A 22,052-nucleotide genomic window follows, 5' to 3' on the forward strand; every position below is an offset into this window, starting at 1 on the left:
GCTGGAATTTGAACTCTGGCAGAGTGATTTTAAGTGCACTATGTTCATTACCATGCACTGCTGTTCCCAAAGAGTAGTCCTATCTGCCAGGAAGCCTCTCTGGTGTGGGCTGGGGACAGCATACTCTCCTTTGTGTAACATACACTGAGCAAAATAGAAAATGCTAGAAAGGAATGCACAAAAAGCATGAAACCTTGATTCTCATTTATTGCTTTCTACTGGGTATGTGGTCTTCAGCAAATCACTTTTTTTCCCCCAAAGTCTCCATTTCCTTATTTGTTGAGTGATGTCAGTAATAATGAATATTTGACATCTGTGTTATCAATATAAAACCAAGTAAGTGACAGGAGATAAACCATCACATTCCTACACAAAAGTTAGCTAATTGCTCTTCTTTTGCATGAAATGGAAACAGAAAGGTGACAGTTTCACAGCTGCCTGTGAAGGTGCCTTCATGATACAGGTCTGATACATGACTTTGAAGTCGTACACCATTGACCTGACCTCTCTTCAACTTACTTTAAATCTACAATGTTGATTTCAAACAAATTTTCCACTTCATTAGGCAGTCTGAGTGTTCCTCCAGAACCTAAACCACCTTCTCTATTTTGAATTTTACTTTTTATATCTAGTGGGGTCACTGTGTATTTCCTTTTCATGGGTTCTTTGGGTTCAATTATTTTGAAATTATTTCAGTTGAAGTAAGATATTTTTCTTTTACAGGATTATGCAATCAAAATATTGAGAGTCTAACCTCCTGTTTTGTATCACCATGTTGTTTCATAAATTAAACATTTCGTTTTTATGCAGAATTATTGGTACTTAAGAATGTAAGAATAAAACCTGGAATAACAGGTTCCACATGGTATAATTATTTCTCCTCACCTTAAAACGTTTCCAAAAATAAGGACACCATTTACATATTCCACCCATCTTCCTATCCAGAGATGCTGGTATTTTTAACAATCCAGTCTTTCATCTACAGAAGGCTAGCTTCTCCTATTACTTAATTTACAAGTGGAAATGAATCCCAGGTTTAAAATATGAGTCTGTGCTTCACACTTGTCAGCATCACAAAACTATCACATGCTTTGGCAGGAATTGTGGTCTTTGATCTGAAGAGACATTTGAATGGAACATTGGGAGAAATAAAGGATGGGATTTAGAACGAATGGTTAAAAATGCATTAAACAAATTTCCACGGTATTGGTGCTTCTTCGGATCACAAGGTCTTTTTATTTTATGCCTATATTCACTGCTCTCCAAACTCTTTTGACCTTGAAAGGACTATTTTCTTCAATATTGAGTTGGTCTTAGGGTAAATGGCTATGCTGTGAATATAACCTAACTAGTTTCTTGGTTGTGTTTTCATATATAAAGTTGAAAACTATTAAGATGATTGGATATTAAAAATTTTTCCAACCCCAAATTATCTTTTGATTTTTAGGTGGCCCATTCATGTATATAAGGCATTACTGATCTATATCTGGCCTGCAGGTGGTTCCCTCTAGTTTTGAGAACTCGCTTGATTCTAGGACCTGAAAGATTTAAGTGACCTTCAGGAAGTCTATTTTTTTCCCCTGGCATAACTTCATTTAGAAGATAGAGTCAGAGGCCCTCATCTATCTCCCTTTCATATTTATCCTGAAATGAATAAATTTCTCCTATGAAGGAAAAATATTCCCTTGGCTATAAAAGTATAACTCAAATGTTGGTATCATAGGTCAAAGTTTTATAATTGATTCAATGAAATTACGACAGGATAGAATTTACAGAATATGTAGTTTACAATATAAGCCACAAACTTTACTATTAGACAACACAAAGAATAGGGCTCAACAAGGAAAAAGGAAACAAAATAATTTTCTTTTCTAAAAGGAAATTAAAATAATATGGGAAAATGTAATGCATGATCTCCAAGGACATCTAATTTTCGTAAACAACTTGAAAGATCTCCTTAGTCTTTCAAACTCCAATTTTATGAATGAGGTAAAAAAATATCACATGTGTCTATTCATGTACTGCACAGACATCTGAAGAGGCAGTGACAAATTTGAGCATTTGCTCAACAAATGTGGAGAGAAGAGGAAAGGAAATCGGCAATTGTGTAACAAGGAGCCAGAACTGGGTAAAATGGTAAGAAAGCAGGCCTTGCCCTTTGTTATTGGGCCTACAGTTAGGAGTTGTATGGCTCTGAACAATGACCTTTGAACAATCACTTATAACCCCTTTGTGCTTAATGCTCTTGGCAAGTGAAATATATTGTTTTGTGGATTAAATGATTATACCTGAAGTACTTACTAATTCTTGTGAAACAGTAATGGCTCAGTAACTGCTAGCTATTATGACTGTTTATGTTAAAATGATTACAGGGGTAAAAGAGAATCACATGTTAGCAGCTGCCTTTGATATAGACAGAGTGAAAGAAAGGCTAGAATCTGGCAAAGTGATGTGGAGGCAGAAAAGGAAGAGGGACTCATTCTCACCAGGTCATCAGGGAGGGATGGACAGTGAGGTATCCTACCAGTGGGCAGCAGAAGGGGAAGAGAGAACTATAAAGAGATCTAAAGACTTGAGAATGTTCTTGGTCTAGAGGCAACCCAGGACATATGATGGCTTTGCCACCACTAGTGCCATGAGCTCAGGCAAGTAAACTGACCTGTATTGACCTCTGGTTTTTCTTCTGTGAAATGGGATAATAACATACATACTGACAAGGATGATTGGGTGGTAAAAGCCATAGCACAGGTAAAAAGACATAAACAGAAAAAATACTGAAGACTGAATGTAGTGGTGCTCCATCACTGAGCTACAGTCCCAGCCCTTTTTATTTTTTACCCTGAGATAGGATCTTACTAAGTTGTTCAGGATGGGCTTAAACTTTTGATTCTCTTGCTTTGGCCTCTTGAGTAGCTGGGATTATAGGAATGTGCCACCGTACTTGGCTTATAGCCTATTATGTTAAAAGAAAAAAAAAGCCCAGCTTTGAAACTATCTCACTTATTTTTGTAAAAAAATTCTAAAATATGGAATGCCACTAACTCGAAGAGTTGATTATTGGGCACATGGTACAGTGGTGTAAGAGCTTGGGCACAAATGCACATAAGCTAAGCTCATACTCTATGCTTCCAAGGCACATATGACCTATACACATGCTAAACATGAACCTGTTTTAGGAGAGTTCAGACAATAAAGTGGTTAAGTTTTCTTATGTGAAGAGGAATGGGGAATGAGCTTAAAAGGCTTCTCCTGGGTTTTAACTCAAATATCTATAAGTAGAAGCAATGCTACAGACAGATAAATTTAGAGGTAGGTAAAACAATATAGAAAAGGGATGGTTTGAAAAAGTGGTTAGTGTGTTCCTATTTTAATGAATTCCTGCTCAGAGTTGAATAAAGTTACCATATATATCAACAAAACCATATGAAACCAGCTTTCATCCTTTGCCATATATTAGAAGTGCTACTTCAGTTGGATTATGAAAAAGGTTTGAATATCCCCTAGGAGAGAAGGGGGAGTACTTGAGTTCCAGGCCACATAAATACTGCTTGCTGAACGCCAAGGGTGAAGGTCCTAGGAATTTGTAGCTGATGTAGGTGGCCCAAACAATGAAGGATGGGTGAAGGGCAAAATCAGCTTAAGTCACATAGGACCATGAATATTAGAAGAAGTTCAGACTTTATCTCGAAGAAGCACAAGAACCACAGCATTGAGTTCCACATGTCCTGAATAGCACCATTTTCAGAGTTTGGTGGTTTTACATGTGTTTACGAAAACAGATTTGTTATTAATCTAATTCACAGCATTAAAATATTCTGTTCCTCAGAAAAATATGATGTATTACAATAAAAAAGTCAAAATTGTAAAAAATCCATTTAATTTACTTATTTGGATATTTATCAATATCTGGTTGCAGATGATATGTGCATTCATGGTGTATTCTTCTCCTTAGCATTTTAAATGTCCATATGGTTCTTAAATCTCACTCAATAATGAATTACTAATAATTCAACACTACTGCAAACTTCTAAATAGCAAGCCTTGACCTCAGTGCTGTATGTGTGTCGTTACATATCATTACATTTGAGTTTCATGAAACTCTTACTGCTATAAATAGTGTTACATCATTTTGTAAGTGAAGACACAGAGGCTAACCGATTAAATAATTTCCCCAAAGGCACAAAACCAATGTGTTAAACAAGCTGGCCTTTTCCCACATGAATTTCCCCAGAGTGCACACTTTCAACATTAAGACTGTTGTCTGTGCTTGTTGCACTAGGTTAGCCCTATAACTCTTTTTTATTATTGCTAGAATTTCCACTACTTAATGGTTCTTATTAATCCTAATGCATGTATTACTCTAAGAACAATGGGAGAAATGTGAAGCCCCAATTTTCTGGATACTACCAGATTTCCTCTGAATTCTCCTGCATTCTCCCTGAATCTGTTTGATGGAAAGTTTAGATTAACTCTGAGTTGGTTGCTAGTTCTTTAGAGAGAAAAGAATCAGGTATACTGAAAGAGAAATCAAAACAAGAAATAAAGTATTTATTCAGGGTGCTTTTCATGATTATTTGTAACATGATCATAGCTATGCCCCTTTGTTACTTGGTGATTGTGGCTTTTTGCTTAGTTTCTTACTGCTTAGAGATGGTTTCTAAACTAAGTTTCTGGGATACCACATGGATAATTGTTATTTAGAAATAGCTTTAATTTTTCTAAACTAACATTGCTGGGACACCACATGAGTAATTGTTGTTTAGAATGACATTAATCTGCTACTCCATCTGAAACATTATGCTCTCAAGTTTTAGCATACTTGTAGCCAAGTCAAGGACTCATGATGGTTTGGATACTATGTTGACAGGACCTCTACGCAGAGGCCAACATGTCTTACCAGACATATGAAATTACCTATGGGTGAACACAGCTCCATTTATATAAAATATGCTGTATCTTTCCCCTATCGTTTTGAAGTTGCTAACAAATTTCTTCCATCAATACACCTACTCTCCTTTTGTTTCAATACACAGCTTCTCCAGAGCCTCAGGCATGGCACTTCCAAATGTCAGCAGCTATTAGCTCTTCACATTCATCTTTGTTTCCTTATTTCTCCTGAGCAGCCTGCATATCTCAGAGGTGAGTCCAGGTGGCTTGATACCACTACACAGAGGTGCCTTCGTGTGTGTGATGTATGTTATCAAAATCAGGCATCATAGCTATCTTTTCTCTCCTCCTGGCTTGCAAACTTCTTTGGATCCCTCCTAGTGGCCAATGTGAAGCATACACACCTTGCTTATTATCAGCTGAAGGCAGATTTAATCTTAAGACTGCCTATCTATTTCAGTTTTCTTATGTGCCTACTTTACTGAAACAGAAACACTTTTTGAGAGGGAAGATACTGTACTTCAAAATGCAATGCAAACACTGTAATGCTGTTTTTTAATAAAAACTTCCAAGTTAGGTTTCTCTAATGTTTGTTCTTCCTATTTTACCTATTTAATACCATTTATTTAATAGGGGTTCTATAATCACTTGTCTTTGCGTGTGTGTGTGCATGCACATGTGCATGGATGGGTGGGGGAAAGAAAACTTCATTTTTGACATTAGTCATATGAGGACAGCATTTCTCCTACAACTCAAATTTCCCATGTCTCTATCTTTGGCCAAACTCCATTTTAAAACATTTCATGTGTCATGTCTGATCTTTAACACAAGCAGGGGTACCATGTAACCAGTTACATTGGATCTTTGAGGCCTGGAAAAATGTTTAGATAACAGTATACAGCCTGGTCAAATTCATGCTTGACTAAAGCAATAAGTAGGAGAAACAAATATGCTTTCTAGATGGAAAAGTATTTACCTGAAATAATGAAAAGAAATTTAAATGTTTCATAATCATGCAGAAAATTACAACCAAGTGACCAGTCCTCAAAGGCCCTGTCCTGGGTGTAGGGAAGCAAGAACTAGATAATGAGGCATGACTGACCCACCGTCTTCTTAAGTAGCAATACTCAAATAAACCCTGTAGACTGTCACTTAGGCTGACTTGACTGTACGTGTTGTTATGAACTTCAGACAAAATAAAGCAAGAAGAATGCTTTCAAGTCAAGTTTGTGAAATACTGTACACAAACGTAATGTAATGCTAATGTTACTGTTTATCAGGAAAAACATTTGCTGGAAAAGGTACATCATCTTGTTTGGAATTTGCAAGGCCACTATTTAACAAGAACCATTATAGTGTGAATTAGTCAGATGAATTTTTTCACTTTTATTTTGATGTATCTATTGATCCCCAACTGTTATATGATGTTGTAGGATAATATGGGGTCTGAGTTATGCTACTAATTTATGATGGAAGTGGCTTATGGCAGATGCTTTCTTGTCCTTTTTTTTTTTTTTTTTTTTAAAAATAAACTTCCACTCTTGAATTTTATTTATCTATTAAAGAAGCCATATTTGTTTTTCTTATTTAAATTACTCAGGTAATAAAATACTATCAAGAAGTCATAGGAGCTATATATTTATATAGAAATAAATAGTAATATATAGAATCTGACTAGACATTTTCAATAGTCTGTTAGTCACAATACTTGAGAGAGAAACAGACAACTGTAAAAAAATCAGTTGATATTAAAAATGTGTGAACACTTACAAATAATAGAAACTGAGTGGTGATGTAGAGGGTGTTTGCACAATTATGCAAAAAATATAAATTATACCTTTCAAGAGAAATACAGGATCATTATCTCAAAGTACTTATTCCAAACTATAGGCCTTGGTATATATTTTATTAAACAAATTAGTATATTTGTTATGTGTGAATTGGTATTAATAATGTATAAAAGGCATTTGTCTTTAGGCAACATGATGTTCTCCCTGAAAACATGTATACTTACAACAATTTCTACCCTATAAACAGCAAAACTTTTCTATCAAAAAAGCTCATGAAAAAATACATGTAAATATGTTTTAAGAATATTCCTCCACATAGGAGGTAAAACTTGACCCTGATTAAAAAGTCAGTACTTCACTCTTTTCTGTTATATATATTTATAGTCATGTGCATGCTTAATTTTGTTTTTATTTTTACCCTAAAGAAAAAATAGCAATGGGTCATTGTTGCCTTCTGTCTCAATATGCATCTGTATGAAATCCTTCCTATTATTACAGTACAGGCCTCTGACCAAAAGAGATCTGTATTATTCATGAAGGCTTTATTACCCGCAGTGTCAACAAGTTGAAAAGAAAATATCTGATAAAGAATAATTTAACTTGGTTTCCTCCAAAACCTTCTGTGGTCCTTACCTGCAATGCACAACCATCGGACCTGCATCAGGAGGGTTACAGGTTTTGACTCTCCGTAAGAAAGCTAGAAAAGGTGTGGGGTGCTCCGGAACACCGTGATCTGGCCAGGCGGTGAACTGGAATTGTCTCACTTCTCTCTTCTCGCTGGAACCATTCTGTGACATAGGAACACTGGCTGAAATTCTGCATTCCTCATCTCCGGTGGTAATGATGAATAACACAAACATGGTAACGCTATAATGTTAAAAGTCTATCATAATTCCCCTCTCCCACCCTATTATCCTTTGAGAAGGCATGTTCTTTGGAGATACAAACCCCATGCTATTCATAAATGACAACTATTTGCTCAGGAAGATTAAATTCTTAGGTGAGAAGCATTCCTTGGTTCAGGTTTGAACATCTGGAGTGTTCCTGTTATATTTTACAGAAACAAGTAGTTCTTCTTCATCTATTCTTCATTTGCTGAAACTTTCCTTCAGAGCATGGGTTTCATATTTACTGATAAATCACTAGACTGGGAGAAAAATTGTTGGGCGATAATGGAAGAATTACTTCATTCTTCACCGTTGCCAGTGGGACCAAGATTTAAGTAAAGGCTTAAGATATTTGATTTATCAAAAGAAGTTTTCTTTAAATAATGGGGAGGGAGGAGAAAAGACAAAGAGCAAACCTTGTAAAGTGCAAATGTTCTAACACAGTACGTGGCCAGCTCCACGGTATCGAGCAGTGTCACCTGGACCAGTCCGTGGGTTTCTGTGCCTCTGCTGGGCCAATACTGGTCACACTTCACCTACAAGAAACAAGTGACGCATTCAGGGCAGAGGCTCATCAATTTCTCCATTAGCTTTACTTTGAGTTGCTGTTGAAGGAAAACAGCTTTTCTGCATTTCATTTTATGTTGATCTTTTTCTGGCATGCATTCTTGTTATCCCAATATATGTAAATTACTGCTCTGATGCCAATATAAACCACATTTTTCAAACTGGTAAGAATATTAAGCAGTAACAGATTCAATTTTCCTGGAGAAAAATAAGTTGCAGATTGTTGCTGAGTAAAATAAGGAGATAGGTATTTGAAACTTCAGAATACTCGGGTAAAAAAATCACAAATTTGTTCTGGGGCAGACGTTATGATCTGCATCAGGACAATTATACTTAGGCATTTAAACTCCATGGAAAGATAGTTAGTGTTCATCCATCAAGATTTAAAAGGCACAAGATTTTCATATTTAGCTATCAAAATTTCTAAACAGGCTTATTTTAAAGAAAAATAGAAATAACTTGAAAATCTATCAAAGTATAATAAACAACATAAGCATGTATTTTTTAAAAAATACAAGATAAATGGTATTTGTATCTAAAACAAATTAAACCTGTAATGTCTAGAGGAAATGATCTGTTTCTTAAAAACGGTCTCAGAGGGTCATATACTAGCAATGTAAAGTTTAAATAATTTAAAATTCATTCATTTGAGATGAATAATCTACAATTTCTATGTGAAGTGGAACAAAAGAGTATTCAACTCAATTAGTTTAATACGCAACAAAGAATAATTCCAGGTCTGCAGTAAGCCTCAAATTTACTGAAAATGTCTGTTGGGCATTAAAAAGCATAACAAAAAATGACATACACACCTCTATAGTTTCCGGTAAGGTTATAGATCAGAATATATTTACCCTTTCTATCTCAGATTTAAAAAAAAAAAATGGAAGTGATTCTTAACTGAAGCCAAATGAAATGCATTTCTCTAGGTAAAGAAAGCTGCTAGAACTCTTTTATATTAGGAAGCACATCATTTACTTGAAAAGGGAGGAACTGAAAACACAATCTTTGGTTTTAAACAAAGGCAATAAGGCATGATGACTACAGATAAGAGAATTTTTTGGTCTGGTGAATAGAATTATTAGGTAATTATTTGCTTTATGTTTAATATAAATATTAGCAGCATTCTGTGCGTAATATTGTAATCTATTTCACAGAGATAGTATCTCCTCTTTCTGTAGATACTGGACCTTCTAAAAAGGCAAAGGTTTTTACCCGCTACACAATTTTCTTGACAAGAAAAAGGAGGAAAACGCTTTATTGTACATTTATTCAGTAAGCCAGAAATTGAATTCACAAGATTTGATTCCTGTGCTTTTTTTTCAACCGTGAAACCACACAAACATCACCTTTTTGATGAAAAACAAATAAAAGTGTGACAGTAAAATTAAGAATTTGTGTTTTAATAGAATTAAAAAAATACTTTGCATGCTTCCCAGATGTACAGAATATTATTGTGTTTTTATTTCTCTCTCATGCTCTGACTTAAAGAGAAAAATTACATAAAAAGAAGACAGTTATTCAAGGACAATAAGGACAATTAAGGTAGCATGCCCAGGGTTAAACAACTCTATATGCTCTCTGCCCATCTTCTAAGTCCAGGAGGTCACATCTGATATATTTAGCAAAGGCTTCCACTTGAATTGAACCAAAACTACTTAGGTAATAATGGTTCAGGTGGGAAAAATCATAAAAATTAGGCCAAAGGCTTTGTTTTAAACCATGAAATAGATATCAAACTGCAGAAGACAAAAGCAACTCTGTAGGCCTCATACTGCAATATTCAAGAGGAGGGGAGATATATGCTCAGTTAAAGAATCAAGAGAGAAATTCAAACTCATTATTTAAGTTTCAGCTGGACAGCAATCATTTGAAATCAAAACCAACTGATCAAGTCCTATGAGGACAAATATAACTATGATGTACCCAGAAACATCACGTTAATGCAACAAAATGATCTATAAGGTCAATTCATTGCACTGAACCAAATTCAATATAATTACATTTCAAAGTTAGGAACTGGTTATACTTTGACTGTTTAGTGAGGTAAGACACAGGAGATGAGGAACTGGAAGCCAGCTTTTATATAACCTTTGTAAAAATCACTCCGCTGTTTAATGACTATCTACAAATCTGTTCCATCTGTAAGATGCAAGAAAAGCTGTGGTAATACTACTCACAAACTACTAGAAGTAGGTATTAAACTGTAGCTATGAATGGCTTAGACTCTGACTGTTTTTAGAAGAAATACCAAAAAGTATTACTATAAGGAGTAAATACTCTATAAAAACTTCCAGCTAAATGATAAAACAATTGCTTCCATATGCAACTTAAATAATCTTTTTCTTTACCAAAATCAAATGCTTTAACATGTTTCAAAAACAACTTTAAAAATTGGGAACAATCTTATTTTAGCAAAAATATTTAAACATTACCATTTTCAGGGCTGGGGGTGTAGCTTAGTGACAGAGTGCTTACCTAGCATGTGCAAGGCCCTGGGTTCAATCCCCAGTGTGGGCCAAAAAACCAAACTAAACCAAACCAATTAAAAAAAAAAAAAAACACAAAAAGAACACACCCCCAAAATTGTCATTTTCCCTCAGAAATATTTTCTAAGGGAGCTTATGAAAAATAAATATTCTAACACATGTAGACACACACATATGGGGTCCTGCAGTGACTCAATACTTCCCCTCCCTGTGTCAGCCTGTACCACACTTATTCCTTCGCCTCATTCTCAAGTGGTCTGCACAGGTTTCATCTGACTTCAGAGGGCTAAACTTGAGGGCTCACATTCACTGGCAAATATTATATTAGGTTTTCATTTCTGAGCACATGTTATACAAATAATTTCTAATTTCAATATTGGATGTGAATATGAGGTATAGTAAGGGGAAAAAAAGACACAGAACAATAGAAATGATTTTTTCTAATAAGCTAATGCAAATGAGCTAGCTCTATTTTCCTCTCTCGAAGTATTTTACTCTGACAACAGCACTTCCTTCTCCCACCTCATTCTCCTGAGAGAAAAATCTCACAAGGCATTTCTAGAGAGAATTACTGTTGGCTAGGCTCAGCTTTGTGCACAGAGCTGAGCGTGGGAGATGAAGAATGAAGACTGTTCCCTCTGCGTGTGTAAGAACCAGAAGGCTGCAGTTACTGACTACAAACACAAATTTCTGCCTTTCCTATTTCAAGTTGAGGTGATTATGAGTGGCTTCAGGACTGGCTCACGGAAGATCCGGCAGAATCTCACTGAAGGACCACACAGCTGCTTCTGTATTTACAGAGCCAAAGCCCATTCGTCTCACCTCTAGTATGGGAACAGTATCTCTGGCATTCCAGGCCTATCACAAGGATTTAAAATGAAGCACCCCCAATAACCCACAGGCTAGCACAAATGGGCATTCACCTAGCACTAGCTATTACGGATTTTTTATTCTTATTTTTTGGTGGTTGTTATAAACTACCTATATCATTCTAAATGTGGAAAAAAAAGAGATGTTGTTAATGTCACAGGTGCAGGGCAAGGTATTAGAGCTGTGGGGACATTGAGGTGAAATGAGACAATCCCTGCCCCCAGTCCATCAATAGTAACAACTAAATATGGCAGTATGTTGGGACCTCCTGCTTCCTTCCAGTGGGCAGTGGTGAAATCCCAAACAACTTCTTTAATCTACATGAGCCCCAGCCTGTTGTGGGAAGAGAATGAATTAAGATTCTGACGTGGAAAGGAGGACAGATGTACCTACTATCCAGGATGTACTTTAGAGACACTGCCCAGTAACTTCACTTGAGACTTAAACTGAATGAGACAATTCAGATTTGGGGTTAAATTTAGGAAAGATGTTTCTTTTTATTATTACTGAGAAATCAACTATATGTGGACCTTTCATTTTTGTATAATTATGGAGAGAACAGGTTGACTGTCACTGTTTATGCTATGGGATTAATGCATTTTACATTTTCATGATAAACTATCAAAAGTAAGTTTGATGGAATGATAAAACATATTTAAATGGATTCTGATGAAAATCTTGTCACTGGAAGTACCTGATAGGTATGCTCACTGCTTTGGGGGAAATGCCTATATTCTGGACCATCTTTACTCCCATATGGTTTACTGTAGAAGTGCTGGCACATTTCAGGTACTCAACAAAGGTAGCCAACTCTATAATCAATTATACTGTGGTCTAGGTTGGCTTATTTTTAAATTGCCTAAAACTTTCTGAAAACAATCCCCCTCATTTCGATTTAGTAAAGACTTACTGAGCATGGCAAAGCATCAGAATTCCAATGATAATGAGCCAATTTCTCAGGAGAGTTCTAGCATCATGATACAGAATGAATTTACCACATGGTACTTTGAAAAGCCTGCCTAAGGCCAGATTATTTAGCCACAGAAGGACTTAAGATAGGTAATAAATAATATGTGGGGTAATACCTGCTAATGAGAGTAATTATAAATCCCTATCAGGTCAGTTTGGGCAGAGTGGTTATTAGGAGCCTTCTCTAAAGGTTGGATAACAAGTATGCTAACATTAGAAAATAGGAATGGATGCTATTCTATGATACCAATTTATGATGATTCATTTAATAAGGGGCATTGTAATAAAAGAAAGTTTTAGAAAATCAATATCTGTCTTGGTGGAAAGCAAAATATATGCTGAGTTGTTAATTTCTACAAGTTACAACTACTCTTCTGGAAGTTAAGACAAAATACTTGACTTTTCACAGAAGGGACACAGATTATCTCAGTGTTTCTATTTTTCTTTTTAGCAAGTGTCATTCTCTACATTCAACTAATATTTGACTATATCTGTTCTCAAATTGGAAAACAGACTGGGTTGGGTATTTCCCTGTTTCATTTTATCTTCTGTGATCACTGTATAGTGGAGGATCAAGGGACAACTGAATATTTGAAATGAGAGTGATATTAAAGCCTTTGATGACCAGGTAGTTGTAACCTTTCATATATACAAAGTCATCAAGCTGAAAAATATTATTCTTTAAATTATATGTCATGAAACTGCTTATCAGCTCATTAAAACATTCTAAAACTTTTCAAACCATTTATTATTTTTTTAAAGTTATTCTTTTTTGTTTTATGTGTCTGCCAGAAGCTGACATAGGGAGGAGATACCCTGAACTTTCCCAATGACTTCCACCATTACACTGATAGACATTTTGTGTTAGGTGTCCAACACTTTGTTGTAACAAGAAGAGAACTGTATGAAGTACCTCTCTGCAATGGCTGGTAGCATTTGGATATCAGCTCTTCACACAAAGATTGGGTCCTTAGAGTACTACCTCATCTCTCATTACTCCTGAGTAGCAGTTCAGTACCCCAAGTTGCCCTCCAGCTATCTCTGCTTCTGCCCTGGTCTGCCCAGTAGTTGTTTTTGACTCAGCTACATTCCAGTATCACCATTATCAAGCAGTATCATTAGGTTACTTAGTGTCATGCAAAGACAATTTCTGTAGACCTGTCAGTATAGATGCACTCCAAAACTGTAACCCCTGTGACTCTACTTAGGTGCAAGCCAACTGAATAGCAACTTTGCCTAAAATTCTGCTGAGAGAGGACAGAGAAAAACCATACATGACTGGACACTACACACTGGAAAGCACAGAGACTAATGCACTTCTCAAAACCTCAGAAGTGACCCAATCCAGCTTGGGAGAACTATAGGCATGAATGCAGAGAGGGAGAGGGCTTCACACAAAGTCATCAGGAACAAAGGTGCAGGTCCTACTCCAGCCCAGCTTTTTACTTAGGTCATGATGCCTCTAATTGGCTTTAATAAGAATGCTTTGAGCCAGAATCTGTAGGCTGTCATTCTCTGTAGAGTAGAGAGGGAAGGAAAAGAAGGAAGAAAACCCAGGAAGCAAACAGACAAGAAACTGGTGGGATTCTTTCTCTTTTATCTGACACTACGTCTGCTGACAAGAGAAAACCAAGAGTGTGGAACTTGCTAGATAAGGACCCAAACATCCTTTAGGTTGCCAACATGAACATCATTCTTTCTGTTGCCAGTGTCCTATTTACATTAAGTATCCACCAGTTTCAAAACAATCCCATACATCATGCAGACTCCAAAGGCAATGTTTGTGCTGCCGTTCCTAAAGTTGCTTAAGGAAAAAGCAGTTTCTGTTGCCCTAGATAGGTAGGGCTTTGGGCTGCAGTTTGAGAAATTAAATGTTCAAGGCCTTCGGCGCTTCCAGTTCTATTTGGAAAAGGACACAGACCTGGCATTTGGAAAGCATTTGCTCTCCATTAAACTTACCGAACCTTGACAAACCAGAGAGGCCAAGAATTAGTCTGCCACTGGCCAAGGCTGGGCTTTCCAAAACCGATAACGACAATGAAAACAATAACCCTGCCATTTATAATCTTCAACGTGACTCTGTCAAACTTTAACCCCAAAGGACCTCACAATCTGAAAAGAATCTCAAGATTTGTTTTATAGAAAAAGAAGAAACTGTCTAACCAGAGTCTCCTCTTGTGCTGCCTTTTTGCCTGCAATTGCCCTCTTACCCATGAAACAAAATGTGAATGTGTCTCCACCTCATCCTGACTTTGCAGGGGAAGTAGACAGAGGTGACATTCAGGAACTAGAGGAGTAAGTGGCTATGATGTCAGAAGTGTTCCACTGGACTTAGGCGAAGTTTTGGTATTTTAATCCCCTGGAGTATTAACACAGTGAGGTAATACCAGTCCAATCTTTTTTTGGCCTTGACAGCCTCTAACCTCTATTCATTAGCACAAACAACAAAATTTAGTGATACTTGGACTTTCCCACTCTCTGGCCTAAGAAACAACCAGTGTCGTGATGTGGAGAACATTTGATCTACTCCAGTAATGATGCCATCAACTGGTTTGCGTGATTATTCTCAATTTGGAGATGAAAAGGATTTAGATGTTTTGAAAGCCAAGTATAGAATTACTAATTTCTAGTCATCCATTTTGAAAACTTGGCCCACAATGCATGACAATTCTAATATTGTCCCATTTGTCGGGTATCAAGATTTATTTCCTCATCCCATACATTTCTAGCATTAAATTCAACCACAATAATAGCTTTGTAAGTCAATCAATCAGTTTGAAAGACAACATAAGCACCAACAGTTTCAGCAGTCATCAGTGGATGCAGGCTGGCTGGAGAGGACAGTGAGAGACAGACATCCCCTAACTCTGCTAAGCTGTTCATCATCTAACACTCATCCTGCTGCTCCAGAATTTGCCAAGCAGGAGGCTTCCACCTTCCCTCTGTCTTTTGTATTTTAAGATAGGAGACAAAATAGAAGGGAAACTGCCAAAGCAGATAGATGAAGGGGTAAAAAATAAGTGGACAATCAATTAATAGAGTTACTTGGGTCAGGAATCACATGGCAAATTCTTCTTTGGAGACTGTAATTCTTTGGCAGGGGTGTGGGTTTGTATGTGTGTGTATGTGTGTGTGTGTGTGTGTGTGTGTGTGCGGGGATGTCTGTCAACCTTGTATGTACTCAGCCACCACAAATAATATCCTTGGAGTGGAAATCCCAGGTGTATACAGTTTACTCTCCTTCCAGTCCTCATTTTTTCCAAACATTTTCTTCCCTCTCTGTGGTTGCCCAGACCAATTCATGTGCTTATGGGCATGTTATGAAACATGGAAACAATTAGAGACCGCATTCTAGGGCACAGGAATGACTTGCTCCAGAATCAATGAACTACGCAGAACTTGAGAGGCTTTGGCAATATAGATGGAAACTGTGGAATGAAACCCACTAACAGTATTTTATATCACAGGGTCCACTCTACAACGGCCTGAAATTGGTCTTAAATTGATCTATGTGTTTCAGGCAGGGATCATATTTTACCTTCAAAATCTCTAGATTTTAGACTTATTTTAAAAATCTTATTTCTTTATATACTATAGTGAAACTCATTCAACTTATACTTCTTAAGGTTGAGAACTGAAATGTATACACCGCATAGTAGTCCCAGTTAAGCTGAGGATTCTTTCAAGGCCACAGTTGAGAGAGAGAGAGAGAGAGAGTGATGGCATTTGAAAGATAAAGAACTTAAGTTTTCAAGTGATTACCTTAGGTCCTAAACTGCACTACACCCTTGTGAGGGCTTCTTCGACAATTCCATGTTAAGAATTGTCAGTTTCCTAGAAACAGACCACTGAAACTTCTAGCATGTGCTGTTGATCCTCGCAGCCTTTGTGTCTCAGTGAGCTGTTCTAATGTAGGGAGGGCTATAGTAATGCCGACAAACCTCAGGCAGGAAGTGAGCCAGACCAAGACAAAGCAAACAGGTTTTAAGGGGAGAATTTCTTAGCATCATGAAATAAGCAAGATGCAAAACTGAACTGAAAGGATATATGGTGTCAAAAATATATTATGTGTAGTGACAATCATCACATGTCTGGCCCATTTCTGTGTTACTTATGATTTCCCACTGTATTGCTTGAGATATGGTTGTAGTGAAAGTAGCAACGAGAATGTCTTATTTTGGTCTACTTGCAGACAAACAAGTTCCTGTGCCAGGACCTACATTCTGGAGACTGAGTCCAGGGGGAAAGCAAGTACTAAAGAATCCCATGGTTTGAGCTTGTACTGGGAACAGCGGGCAGGATTAGCCATGCGCAGTGGCTCTGTGAGGTAGGTCGGGATTCACTGTTGACCACAAAAAAACAAAAACTCATTACATTTGGGAACAAAAACAATTATTCAGAGGCCAGCTTTAGGGGGGAAACTGAAGTTGCAATGGTAAAACAACCAACCTCTAGCAAACAATAACAGTTGATACTTACAGGACACCTTGCCACCACATTCCTTATCTCAGCCAATGCTCACACAACCTTTTCATGTAATCCAAAAATGAGAAATGAGACTTTGAGGAGTCAAGTAATAAGCTCATTGTTATATAGCTATAAGGATTAGAACTGCAATCTGAGCTAAGACATCTGACTGTAAAGAACCCCTACTTGGAACTATGTCATTCCTGATGGTGCCCTTCTCTCTGATGGTGTCCCTGTGCAGCCTTCCATGAAACCATGCTGCCTTCCCTTTCCTTTCCCTCTACTCCTCACCCCATATCTATATTCAGCAGGTATCTTGCATATGTCTAATTCATAAAAGTGTTAATTAACATGTACTTTTTCATATACTATGGGGTGAATATTATTGTGAGAACCTGAGCCTTAATCTAAATAATTAAATTTCAGTCATTGGAAGGATGGTTTGTTTAAACTACCTGGACTACCTCCCTTTATGGGGGAGACTCCAGGGCAGTTTCTGAGCAGAGCCAGGCAGGTTCAAATGTCTGCTTTGAAGTTGGCTGCTGGGAATTGAGAATTTGCTTGGGTTCCCAGGTCAGCCCACACAACCCATAACGTTCCTAAAATATGGAGCTATATATTTCAGTAACAACTAGCCACTATTTATAACATTGTTTTTATAGTGCAATTCAATCCAAGTTCTTGTTTGAGAGTCTAGAGTCTAGAGTCTTGTTTCAGGGGGAAAAAGCAACGGGACAGGGAAAGGGTGAGGCAGGAGGATGTGAGAGAGGAAGGCAGAAGAGCAGATGAAACAATTGGAGGTACCAGTGCTTTGTTCAAACTCCCAGTGACATTTGGACACTTCTCCCCAAGTGTTCTAGAATGGGGAACAAAGAGCTTGCTGGTGTCAGGGGTCAGGGCTCATTTGTATCTTCAGATTGATGATGACCCAGACTCCCAAACTGCCTGCTGGTTTATGCAGGTCATCTCAAGTTTGGGTACAGGCTGAACCACCATGGAATAAAAATCACAAGACAGCATTTTAATTGGCCTCCTTAGGCCATTTAACAAAGAAGAAAGCTAACTTGCAAGAGCAAAGAGTAATTAATGAAGGGAGCAAACAAAGGTTCATTTAGGAACTTCCAAATAAGTTCCTCTGTCGGAGGGGGTGGGAAAGGTAGTCTGCAACAGAAAGATAAACCGAAGGTATTTAAGTCACAATGCCTTCCGCCAAGAACTGCTCATTACCATCAGATGTTGCAGTGGCAGTGGGGGCAGTCAGAACTAACTTTATTATTAGAAGCAATTAGGGAGAAAAGGGGCAGAATTTCATTTGGTTATTTCAAAACAAGTTTCTGTGCACAGTTTAATGAAGGCCTGCAGTGTCAAGATAAAATGTGTGTTTTACTGAAAACAGCTTTTGCAAATGACTGCTTGTTACCAGCTGGTATCTCTAGGCAGAGCAGACTGGGTAGGATGGATTTACATGCATGCTGTAATAGAATAGTTCAGCTGTCTCAGCTTAACAGAAGAGTCACCAGGCAGTGTGGCCTGATGGTGAAGCATGTGTGTTCTGGAGCCAGAGTGTCTGTCTTCAGTTCATATCTCTGACCCTGGTAGCTGAATGACCTTGGGCGACCTTTTGTAATTTTCTGGGCTTTAGTATACTTGTATGTAATGTGGAGTTCAAACTAGTGTTTATCTCAGTTTTATGAAACATCAATGCATTTAACACGGTTAGATATTGTTAAAATCATTAACGGTTATATTCAAGCATAAATATTTGGGTCAGAGTTGTTTTTAAAGAAACCACTTGCTATATAGGGATACCCCTGAGTACCAATCAATAATGAATCCATTTATATCATTTGGGGCTTTCATTGGAAACATGAAATATTTGTCATTAGCACTATGGCCATTTTTATATAAGTTCATTTCAGACAGTATTTCAAAATTCTGAAATTTTGAAAAGACTGCATTGCTTTTTAGGTTTATTAAACCAGCCTGTACCATACCTTTTGATTTTCCACCTTTAAGGTAACAGTTGCAGCTTTTTAATATTTTCCTACATGTGAACTTTTCCCTTATCTATCTCCTGGGTGGCCTTTAACTCATCCCTCATGTACAAACCTGGGCTAAGAGACACTTCCAGGGTTGAGCTTAAGCAATCTCAACTGTCAAGTGGGGAACTGAGTTTTGGCTTCCTTCTAAGTATGCTTGTTGAGACTACCATGACCAGAGAGACAGAGCTCTCACCTGTGGCCTCAAACTCCACCTTGATCAATCCCAACTTTCAAGGAGCACACATGTGTCTTCAGTGAGTTTTCAGAGACCCCTTTCCTTCAACTCTCAAAGCTAAAGATTTTCATCAGATGGCAATAAAATTTGCCCATGTAGAGGGGAACAAGGCACACTGCTTGCGCATTATGTCTTCATTTTCCAAATCAATGGCATTTAATCAGTGTGCCACGCACCCTAATACTGGATCCATATGATTAATAAAACTCCTTTTGTGAATCTTAACAAGCAATGACTTGGAAAAGTCTAAACTAGCAAAATGCCCTCAACACATTTATGTGTATTCTTGGCCTTGTGTTAAGCCACATCGTTTTTCTGGCTGCCTTGAATTAATTTATGCTAATTTGAATAATTTAAGTAAGAGCTTCTTTTACAGGGATTTTTAGATTTAGATTGCGAGAAAGAAAAAGTGGAAAATTTTGCGGAGTATATACCAGTGGGATTCTCCCCCAAACCTCTGGGTTCTCATTCAATATGAGTTTTAAGAAGAGATTCAAGATGATTTTAGTTGGTCAAACCAAGCTGTCTATGAGCTTGAATGCTACTTTTTTCCTTTTAGCAACCACAAACATCTTAACATGGTAGAATTTTCTTTTTGAAATTCTATGGGTTTTAAAGAAGAGCTTAATCAGAGTTGTTGATACTCATTCACAATTAATATCTGTCAGAAAATGTTCAGCCTTAGGTTGGATTCTGAACAGAATAAAACAGGCAACATAGAAGCTCTCAGAGGGAGGACCCTGAGGAGGTGCACAATTTGTTCTTACCCTGGATCTTTCTTCTAGCTTTGTCATCATGACAACGGTGGCACTCCGCTGCTCCCATATCATTCTCCAAAAGTCCCCAAATGTTTCAGGAAGGGATCCCTGTGTGGCGATGTAGGCGTTTTGCTTCCTATAGCCATCTATGTAGTTGGCATTCACATAGTCACTTCCTGGGATGCCTGTAAAACAAGGAATGTCATTCAACTAGGTGAACATATCGCCCAGGGGGAATGACCTGGGTATCACCTAATGGCAATGCTATATTAGCACTCCATATTATTCTAGAGGAGTCACAATATATTGAACTTTGGGTTTTAAGCAAGATTAAAAATAGGTCTTATCAAGGACATCATGTTAAAAAAATGCAATGTTCAAGGTATTTATAATATGGCAAGGTAGATTACCAAAGAAAGAGAAATACAATAGATGGCCCACAGGATGCGTTTTATCTCCAAGGCTCTCTGTTTTTCCTTCTTTCCAAGCAAAAAGTAGTTGGCAGCCAGGTAAGGTGGCTTGTGCCTATAATCACAGCTACTGTGAGGCTGAGACAGAACTGAAAGTTTAAGGACATCCTCAGCAACTCAGGGAGACCTTGTCTCAAAAAATAAAGAGAATTTGGAGATATAGTTCAGTGGTAGATAGGTCCAATCTTCAGTACAATGAAAAAAAAAAGTTCACAAAGGACAATAAACAATCTGGTCACATTTCTTACTCATGTTCTTTCCCATTTCCACACAATAATTAAATAAAGGAATGTCTGAATTGGAAAAAGCAAAAATAGGGTGGCACATGTCACAATAACAAAACATTTGCTGAAGATTTAGCTAAGAGGTAACTCATATGTAAACTCTTCTAGTCCTCACAGCAATATGCACAAAGTCCTGATATGATTATCCTTTCATAAAGGAGGAAACAGGTATACATAAAGTAAGAAAAAAAAAAAAAAACTTGGCCAAGTTGCCTACATTGGTGAAGTCAAGTTTAATCACAGGCAGTCCATGGGCTTGTCTGCCTCAAACCTCTAGTGAGCACTGCTTCTCATTCAACTCTCCTGGGGTTAGGAAGTAGCACATGAACCTGTCTTTGGGTTAGGACAATTGCCTCCTAAATGACTCACTTTGACTTTTGTCTTTCTCCATCTAACATGAGAGCAGTTTCTAAAAACATACTTGAGATATTGTAACTTCTCTTCCTCAACCCCAACAATGGCTTTCCCTTATACCCCAAATAAAATCCAAACTTTCAACCCTGCCTACAATGCCCTGGGCTTCTCCAGATGCATCTAATTTCACTCCGCTTCTATATTCTAGGCCCTGACCTGCTTCAGTTGTCAGAAAACATCACTCTTCCACCTTCTCGCCATCTATTCCCTACAACACGCTGTCTCCTTCCCTTCTTCAAGCAGCCTCCATCCAGACCTGCCCTGAGCCCCCAAGACCTCAGAACTCCCGTAACAACCCTTCATGCCACTATTACAGGTAATAAATCCTTAACTGTCAGTTAACTAGCTTACCACATGTTTTGATCACTATACCATCTCTTTTATTCATCCTTTCTACCTCTCATGACAAGAAAAGAATAACTTGCACAGGTCCAACATTTAGCAAATAGAGAGCTGTACTTCAATACATGTATTCTGGTTTGAAGTCTAACTTTTCTTTAGCATAATACCTTTAACAGGATATGGACAAAATTGGGATGCTTCTATAGAGAATGACTAGAGTTACTAAGGAAATCAAAACCGTTCGACGAGAGAAAGGAATGCACATGAAAACAGCACAGGAAAAATTAGGAGTTGGGGATAAGAACAGCCAGAGACATCAAAAGATAAGTTCAGATGTACTCTGTGGAGACTCAACTTTTCAATTATAGAGGAAATAACTATAGAGGAAGGAATTTCAACTCCAACAAAGCATTTTCAAATAATCTGAATTTAAAAAAAGGGGCTGGGTTTCCTTGGGAGGTAATGCCTTTTCTATCCCTGGAGAGGAAGAAGCACTTCTCAGGGAATCAGCATGTGATGAAAGGAAGCCTAGAACCCACGCTTTGTTCTTTCTAGCCCTGGGAAAATACAAGTCTTGGAAT

The 22,052-nt window shown here is 37.6% G+C and overlaps 1 protein-coding gene across 1 annotated transcript in view; it reads right to left on the reverse strand.

Annotated features, from left to right (window-relative positions):
- The window catches only part of Ptprd (protein tyrosine phosphatase receptor type D), a 380,695-nt gene that overhangs the window by 37,082 nt on the left and 321,561 nt on the right, over positions 1–22,052 (reverse strand). The window contains exons 28-30 of the mRNA XM_071600638.1: positions 19,971–20,146; positions 7,981–8,100; positions 7,311–7,465 (exon numbers count right to left, since the gene is read on the reverse strand). Of these exons, the coding sequence (XP_071456739.1) occupies positions 7,311–7,465; positions 7,981–8,100; positions 19,971–20,146 (451 nt within the window). The remainder of the gene's footprint in view (positions 1–7,310; positions 7,466–7,980; positions 8,101–19,970; positions 20,147–22,052) is intronic.

The sequence above is a fragment of the Marmota flaviventris genome, chromosome 13, assembly GCF_047511675.1.
Source record: "Marmota flaviventris isolate mMarFla1 chromosome 13, mMarFla1.hap1, whole genome shotgun sequence".
Lineage (NCBI taxonomy): Eukaryota > Metazoa > Chordata > Mammalia > Rodentia > Sciuridae > Marmota > Marmota flaviventris.